The sequence below is a fragment of the Heterocephalus glaber genome, unplaced genomic scaffold (genome assembly GCF_053883595.1).
Source record: "Heterocephalus glaber isolate CG9 unplaced genomic scaffold, H.glaber_assembly_v1.0 deba00000594, whole genome shotgun sequence".
Lineage (NCBI taxonomy): Eukaryota > Metazoa > Chordata > Mammalia > Rodentia > Bathyergidae > Heterocephalus > Heterocephalus glaber.
This window is the reverse complement of record NW_028258151.1, coordinates 23163906-23172733: the sequence shown is the minus strand read 5'-3', so window position 1 is coordinate 23172733 and position 8828 is coordinate 23163906. Positions and strand designations below refer to the sequence as shown.

The 8828-nt window shown below is 52.3% G+C and overlaps 1 protein-coding gene across 2 annotated transcripts in view; it reads left to right on the top strand.

Annotated features, from left to right (window-relative positions):
* Window positions 1-220: 220 nt before the first annotated feature.
* The window catches only part of Abtb2 (ankyrin repeat and BTB domain containing 2), a 165940-nt gene continuing 157332 nt past the window's right edge, over window positions 221-8828 (top strand). Inside the window, exon 1 of one of the 2 annotated variants that reach the window (XM_021264377.2) lies at window positions 221-2829. In XM_021264377.2, coding sequence (XP_021120036.2) covers window positions 1950-2829 — 880 coding nt within the window. In that variant the 5' untranslated portion in view covers window positions 221-1949. The remainder of the gene's footprint in view (window positions 2830-8828) is intronic. The other variant, XM_004852061.4, reaches the window with a different exon arrangement.

Genomic DNA, 8828 nt, shown 5'->3' with positions numbered 1-8828 from the left:
GATTTTTTTTTCTGAAGAAATACTCCAGATAATTCCCCAAATAGCGCATTCATTAAGTTCCCCTGCTGTACATTCCCAGTTAAGTAATTTTTCTTTTGAAGGGCGTTCACAGGAAAAGAAACACGTTCTTGAAGTTCATTTCTTCCAGATGACCGCTAGAGGGCGACATTGTCTTTATTATAGTTCTAATTTAAATTGAATCAAATTTGTTTTTATGTTTTTGACAAGTTGAACTTCATTATCTAATTTGAGTTCTAATCTCACTTCTATGAAATGCGACTGTGTTTCGTGTTAACCTAATGCTATGTATTTCACATCACTTCTCTCCTTGACTCCATTCCCAATTCTAACCACCAGGCGGCAACATTGCCTAAGGGCCAGAAGAAGAAAGGAAAAATTAAGTGAGCAGACCAAATAAAAAGCGGTTTCACAGGCGAAAGGACTATTAATTTAAGAAGGAAAGACAAACCAGTCATTTTTTAGTTGGTATCCAACTCACGGCCCAAGGTCAGAACTATAAAACACACCACAAAGGAGCCTTTCAGGCGTGAGAGAGGCCGCGTGCACAATCCCGTCCTTGATTTTGCGGTTGCGCTGGATGGGGCGAGGGCACGCTCGTGCACGCACGTGTGAGTAGTAACCGGGCCGCAGTGGGGCCGGCCCGCGCCGAGGCTTTCTGGCCAGCCGCTTCTGGACGCGGATCCCACATCCGCTCGACCGCGGCGCTCACTCTGTCCGAGGACACCGAGTCCCAAGGGGGCGAGCGGCACCTGCCTTCAGCCAGGGGTCCAGCCCAGGCCACTGCTCTCGCCTCCCCGTTCTTCCCCCCTGGAGCAGAGGGTGCTCGGATACGGAGAGGACACCACGTCAGGGTCCCTTGGAGAATCTGACCGGTTAGGACACCCTTCCTCCGCCCAAGTATTGCTGCAAAGAGTGGGCGTCAAACTACCACAGGGTGGTGGTCCTGAGGGGGATCGCAGGCCTCCCGGAGCCCCCGTTTATCCGATGCCAGGTTAGAGAGAAATTCTGTTCGGTGTGGAGCCCGGGGCTCACGTACGTAAAGAAAACCAGACGGATTTGGGAGGAGGCGCGGGGAGGAGGCACCCCGCCTCGGCAAACCGCAGGGGCCGGGCAGAAAGTCGAGGTAAGAGGTGCGGCGCCTGGCTTGCGTCCCCTCCCCTAGGTCCTGTCCCTCCACAGCCCATCCCAGGGCTCCCGGCTGTGGAGGGCTTTGCAGACCCCCAACGCCTTGATAGCCGGAAGGGGACGGCGCACTGTGGCTTTTCCTTTTCGTTTTTCTTTCAGTCATCGGCTCCGCAGCCTAGTGCTCCGACCCCTCCTTTCCCGGCCCCGCTCCCCGCTCCCGGCCGACCGCTCGAGGGTCCCCCTCCTCCACCCTGGTCGCAGCCGCTTCCCCAGACCCTCGGCCTCCAGCCCCGCCTCCGTCACCACGGGGTTCCACCCCGGACGAGGTGAAATCTACATCGTGCCCGCCCCTCTCGGAGATCATTGGTGCAGCGGTGCCAGTCACGGTCCGTGATTGGACAGCCGCCCGGGCTTATTTGCATGCTGGCCGCGACCCGGCACCCAGCTGTGCGGGCGGCCAGCGCCGCGCAGAAGTTTGCCGAGCGCTTTCTCGTTGGCTGGTCCGGGACTCGCGCTGCGCTCCGCGCCTCTGGTCGTCCAGTGATCTCGGGATTTCTTCTCTGGCGGGGACGGACGCGCTGGGTGCTGGAGACGGAGGTGGACGAGGGGCAGCGCTGAAGAGCGGCGGCGGCAGGGAGCCGTCCCACTGACAGTCGCGGCCGCCGGGCGGGCGATGCGGCTGCCGAGCCCCGCGGCGGGGAGAGGACCGAGGGCGCCGCGGAGAGCGTAGAGCGCGCCCGGAGACGGGCGCATGGAGCGGTGAGCGCCCCTCGCTCGGCGAGGCCGGCGGCGGCGGGCTCCCCATGGCTGGGACGTACAGCTCCACCCTGAAGACGCTGGAGGACTTGACCTTGGACTCCGGGTATGGGGCCGGGGACTCGTGCCGCTCGCTCAGCCTCTCGTCCTCCAAGTCAAACTCGCAGGCGCTCAACTCTTCGGCGCAGCAGCACCGCGGGGCGGCCTGGTGGTGCTACTCCGGCTCCATGAACAGCCGCCACAACAGCTGGGACACAGTGAACACGGTGCTGCCCGAGGACCCCGAAGTGGCCGACCTCTTCTCGCGCTGCCCGCGGCTCCCGGAGCTGGAGGAGTTCCCCTGGACCGAGGGGGACGTGGCGCGGGTACTGCGCAAAGGCGCCGGCTCGCGGCGGCCGCCCGCGTTCTCGGTGGAGGCGGTGCGGCGCCTGGCTGGGCTGCTCCGCAGGGCGCTCATCCGCGTGGCCCGCGAGGCGCAGCGCCTGAGCGTGCTGCACGCCAAGTGCACCCGCTTCGAGGTGCAGAGCGCCGTGCGCCTGGTGCACAGCTGGGCACTGGCCGAGAGCTGCGCGCTGGCGGCGGTCAAGGCGCTGTCGCTCTACAGCATGAGCGCCGGCGACGGGCTGCGCCGGGGCAAGTCCGCGCGCTGCGGCCTCACCTTCTCCGTGGGCCGCTTCTTCCGCTGGATGGTGGACACCCGTATCTCCGTGCGCATCCACGAGTACGCGGCCATCTCGCTCACCGCCTGCATGGAGAACCTGGTGGAGGAGATCCGGGCCAGAGTGCTGGCCAGCCAGAGCCCCGACGGCGGGGCAGGAGGCGGGGAAGTGTCCGCTGAGGCCCTAGAGATGGTCATCAACAACGACGCCGAGCTCTGGGGCGTCTTGCAGCCCTATGAGCACCTCATCTGCGGCAAGAACGCCAATGGTAAGAGCGCGCGGGGGCCTTGACCCACGGACGGGGGATGCGCGGCGGCGGGGGTGCGGGGGGGTCAGTTTCCTCGAACGAACCTGCTCCGTGTGCCAGGACTCCGCGTTTGGTCTGAGGATGGAGTTCATTACATGGCTTTTGCCAGAGATTGTTTGAGACGGCTGACTTTTGGAGGATAAAATTATGGTCGATCTTCTCTTTCCGGTTCTGCAGACTGTAATGGGGGCGGGGTGGGGGGGGCGCCTGTTCACTGATTGGGTGATGGTCAGACTTTGGACTAAAGCGTTCCTAACCTCTCAAAGCGAGGCTTACTCCCTGCCGCTCTTCGCCTTGATTGGTTGAGTCTAGTTATCCAATACCCACCCACTCCCAATAGCTGGGCAGACTGTGGTTCTACCTCCTGAGTTCTTCCTCGCCGTGAGCCTTGGATAAGTGGGATGGGCAAGGAGAGTGACAAGCCCAGAACACGTCCTAAGTCTTGGCTTAGCTGGGTTGAAGGATACACGGAGTCAGGTCCCCTCGCGGAAGGTGGAGGGAGAGTGTTCGGTCCTTATCCCTGGGTGCCCAGGGCTATGATGGAACCTTCCAAGAAAAGGGACCCACATGCTCCTAGGGCCTAATTTTCCATTTGTCATTAACTAAATAAGCGATTGATTTAAACCCCTTGTTGAATTAAATGAACAACACCAGTGGCTTTCCCAGAAGGAAGTGCCATCCGCACAGTCAACTGCATCATGAGGAAGGGGTGGGCAGCCACATGATGTCAGCTCTGGGAAAGGAACAGTTTGGCTTCTCTGAAAGATGCCATCGCTTCAGTGCAGAGGACAGAGGCAAAGCCCTTGACCTTCACCCTGGTAAGGTTAGGGCGTGCAGAGCCTTCAGCGGCAACCTGCCCATCAGGCTCCAATTTCAGGAGCCGGCACCATAAATTATTTAGAATAGACTATGGTTAGGCATCCTTGCAATCTAATTGGAAGGGGCCTTTTGGGTACAGCTTTTAGGGGCCGACAAGTAGGCAGTGGAAGAGGCCAGGTACTACTAGAAGGGAATAAAGGGAGCCAAATTCAAGTGCGGTTTGACATAATCGTAAGAGCTGAAATTTAAAGTAACAATGTGTTAGTCACTGTTTGGGGCACGTTAATGTTAGCAACCTATTAAGTACTGTGATATCGTGAAGTTTGTGTGTTTGGTCGCCTTCCCCATTTCCTTGCATATAACTCCTGAAGTCCTTGGAATCCCCAAGGTGGTGTCTGTCTGTATTCTAATGCATTGACCAACAGCTGGCCATTTCTAGGCAGCTTCTGCATGGGGACTGGTCATCAGAATAAGGCAGGATTTTAGAGGACTGGGTCTTTCAGCCCCAGCCCCCAGACCTCCCAGGAGGGGAGGGAGGCATAACATTAAATTGATAACCAATGGACATGGATTTAATCAATCATGCATACGTAATGAAGTCTGCATTTTTAAAAAGGGGAGGGCTGTTTCTGGATAGCTGAACAAATGCAGGCTCCTAAAGAACCTTACCTCTCCCATACCTTATGCTGTGTGTCTCTATCTGTATTCTTTGTAATATCCTTTATCCCAAGCCAGTAAACATGCCTCCCTGAGTTCTGTGAGCTATTCAGGCAAATTAAGCCAGGGAGGAGGTTGTGGGAACCCTACTTTACAGCCAGGTGGTTAGACGTACAGGTAAAATGACCTGGGGCTCGTGACTGCCCTGGGGAGGGGGGCAGTGTTGAGGACAGAGCCTCAGCCTTCAGGATGAGGTGGTGATGGTATCTCTCCAGGTAGATGGTGTCAGGGTTTAATTGAGTTGAATTAGAGGACACGTGGCTGTATCTGCTGCAGAATTGCTTGCTTTCTGGTGAGGGGAAAGCCCCACACAGATCTTGTGTTGACTGTAGTGTGAGAATAGAGGCAAACTGGCTTGTGGTTCCAAGAGGAGGTACCTGTAGCCCTCCATTGCATAGGTGGGGACAGTGTGCCTGGCAGTTGAGCTGCTCAAGACTACACAGATACTAAGTGACAAAACTAGGATTTGAACTCCGGAGCATTCAAGCTTCTAGCCCCGGGAGGAGAGAAACAGCTCTGTGTCATTAGTCCAGCTTCCAAGGAGAGCCACTGACTGACACGCTCAGTGCCATTTCAAGGCACTGTATTGGCCCAGTGTAGCCAATGTGGACATCCCTTGCTTTGGTTTTCAACTTCTGGGACTAGTCTACAGTGGAAGAGCATCTGCCTTTTAATTTTCCTCCTCTTAGGTCAGACTTGAGGTCAGTCCGGAAGCCTAGTTGATGTCACATCTGATAATTGGGCTTCACCCTCCAAGTTCATGGCTTCAACGCTGGAAACACCACCCGGCTCCAGGAGAGGAAGTAGGGGCAGGGGAATTTCCATCTGGTTATCATGAAGGGAGGCCTGGACTGAATTTAAAGGCTCCTAGGAGAGAAGACTAAAGCCCTAACCCTAAAAACAAAGCTAGCATAAAAGTGGAGCAGGGAGGACAGAACCAGACAAAACCACGCCTTTCGTGCCCACCCAGGGTCCAGCACATTGAGGAACTTTTTCTAAATACAAGTTGAGGTTGGGAAGGGCAGCTGCCTATACAGAGCACCCTAAAAATGCAAAATGGCCAGAAATTTCTGGAAAACAGGGTCCGCATTTGAACTGCTTACAGCCAAAGAGAATTTACTATCAAGGGTCAGCACTCCTTGAGATTTTTCTTTACGGGGTGGGGTTTTTGACCCCATGATTTGACCTCTTTACCCACCTCCTAACAGTTTTTGGGAGTTGTGGGCTGTTTGTTTTTTCAGTACAGGGCCTTCTCAAAGGGCTACATCCCCAACCCTATTTTATTTTGTATCTTGAGACAGTGGCTAAGTCACTAAGTTGCCCAGGTTTGGCTCAAACTTGTGATCCTCCTGCTCTGGCTTCGCAGAGTGCTGGGTTTACAGGCCTGCAGCATAATCCTGGCTGGAACAGTTCTTAGGCCGTGGTAGTGAAGGTGGCAAGTCTCCCTAGGTGACAGGTAGCAGTGCTCCCTGGACCCTCAGAACTGATGTCTCCCTTACTACCTGCTCTAGGCTCCAGGGACCTTCTCAGAGGCCAGGTGACCATTTGTTTCCACTTAGTAGCATGGATGCCCATTTCTTTTACTGTCCATGCAGACCAGGGGGTGAACAACACCTGGGTTGGTTTATTAAGTCCCTTTAGACAAAGTGAAATGAATATTTAGTAGAAAAACAATGAATCACATATGCCCAAAGTCTGACTTCAGAGGGAAGTGTAAACTACTTAAAAAGAAATGCAGAGATCCAAACCTTTATTTTATTAAAATTATTCCAAGGCTGGCAAGGCTACAGTTTATACAGCTGAAGACCAACTAGGGAATGGCTGCATATGGGAGGAGAGTATGGTTAATATTCTTGTCCTGCTGGTCTTCCCTTTAAATTATATATTTATTGTTGTTATGCCTGCTAATTATATAGCATGGGTGCATGCATTTGACTCAGCTATAGAGAGCTCTTAAACTTTTAATGTCTTCCAACCAGGAATTTAAGAGCCCTAATTCATCTATTCTTATCCATTACTCAGAATGCCAGACAAATATGGTTTTGCTCAGCCCAAGATGGATGATAAGAGTTCTCTCAAGTTTATAAGACGGCCCAGCTCCATGGAGCAGCAGAAGTTATATATTGTTGCTCATTCGATACTGACATCTGGGATCCCAGGGCAATGTCATTAAGCGATGATATCTCTGTGATTTCTTTATGGGAGGCAGAGAAACCACTTTAACAGAGTAGTATTTATAAACAGGGAGCTGGCAGCAGACAGAAACTTCTCCCTTCCGCTGCCTCTCTGTGTCGTTCTGTTTCTCAGGGAACTCAGTGTATGTGAGTTGCATGCAGAGAATCCCTCTGGATTTCTTTCTGACCATATTTCTTAATAAGCTTTCGTGAGTAAGCATGAAATCCGAGAAAATCCTCTTCCGTTTCTAGAGTTTCAGTGAAATGACAGGATATTGATGAGAATGTTTTTATTCCAAAGCAGGATTCAAGAGGCACCCAAGGGTTGATCTAGCAAAGTGGTAACAAGCATAGATTCTGGAATCACCAGGAGGGTTTGACCCAGGGCAAATCTTGTAAGCATTCTGAGCCTCAATTTTGTTATCTGTAAAGTGGGTGATAGTAATACCTAGTTCCTGAGGTTGGTATGAGGATTGAGATCATAGATTCAGAGAGCTTAGCACATAATCAATGCTCAATAAAGAGTAGCAATTCATTTGGCAAATACTTGTTCAGCACTGAGCTGGTGCCCACCATTGTTAAAAGTGCTATGGATTAAGTGGCGAAGAGAGGTAGGAAGTCCACTCTTAAAGTTTATAATCCAGAGAAGAGACAGGAGAAAGTAAAGATTTACTCCTAGTAGTTTTTTTGTTTGTTTTTTGGTACTGGGGATCGAACTCAGGTCCTTGCGCTTGTGAGGCAGGTGGCGGAACCACTGAGCTAAATCCCTGGCCCTGTTTGTTTCTTGTTTTAGGACAGAGTAATAGGACAGTGTGACCGGGGCTAATGTAAGTGACAGTCAGGGAAGGCCTCTCTGAAGTTTCATTAGTAATAGTTAGTCATATCAATGCTAGCTAAGCACCTTTAGGCCTTAAATAGTGACCAAGGACCTTTCCGAATTCACTTATTTACCAGCTGAGGCAAGTCTGGACATCTCATTTGCAGCCAAGAAATACAAGGGCTGCCTCTAAAGCAGCGATGAAAACTCTTCTGGCTGTGAGACTCACTAATGGAGGAGACCACGGTGGATTTCCGCGGAGATCTGCAGTCAGCAGAAGGAGCAAGGGTTAACTGAGCTGTGAGCTGCTGTTTAATCAGTTTTCACACCTGAGTAGGCTGAAGGAGGCGAGCAGCTCCCCTTTTCTTTGGCCATTTTATTGAAGCCAAGGGCCCTGGTAAAACTGAAACAAAGCAAGCTTTGGAAATGAAAACGTGTTTTTTTCTTGCTTGCCAGAGAAAGGCAAGCTTAGCTGTAGGTAGAGAGAGGAACAGGCTGGAGTTTTTCAGCTTCCTCTAGAAAGCTGTGCCTGACTTCTCCACCCCCAGCTGAGGAGCTGCTCCTCCTTGAAGTTTCCACAGCACCCAGGGCATATTCCTGAATCATTTCCTGCTTCTGTCTTTCCCAGCCGTCTGACCCCACAGGCCTCCTTGTCTCACTTTAGGTCTGACGTAGAATTGGGACTCTGTAAACAGTTAGCAGGCCAATGATACACCCCACAACATGTTTAATTCCATATTTTACACTTGAATTCCTATGATACCTTGCAAGAACCTTCCCCCTTTATCAAGACAGAGAATTTCAAGTTGTTGTTGCTGAACAGAGATGGTATTTTGGGAGGTAACCACATCACTGGGCCATTATTCAAACAGTTGATGCCCTGCTGTCTAGTGGGCTTCCCAAGGCCATCTGTGGTGAGTAGGAGCGAGTTGCAGGGTTTTTACATTAGGGAGATCCCTTTCTCGTGCATGGTACCCAGAGTCAAGGGTTTTAAGCAGAAGTCCAGTAGGCAGCAGATAAATCAATAGGAGGACCGATTTGCATGTGTCCTCAGTAAAGGTATGCTGGTGTCCCCTTGCCACCAGTGGCCCTAAGAGGGCAGACTGTTGATGACCTCAGAAGAGGCTGCACCTGTCCCGTCCTGTCTACCTCCAGTCTGAGAACTGAACCAAGGCAGTCACCTGCCACACATTCCTGCTTTGCATAAACAACACCTAAGGTTCTGAAACAAGCCAGACAAACTTCGCCACTAATCCTCAGGCTTGTCCCTGTCTCCCCTCGCCACCACAATCTGTCCTTTGCCAGATAGGACCTTTGCGCCTGTTTCCACACTCCTGCAGCTGTGGTCCTGCCTTTGCTGCGGCACCATACACTCCGAAGCGGTGATCTCGCTGATTCCCTGTTAAAATCCTGCACCTGGGGATCCAGTTTTC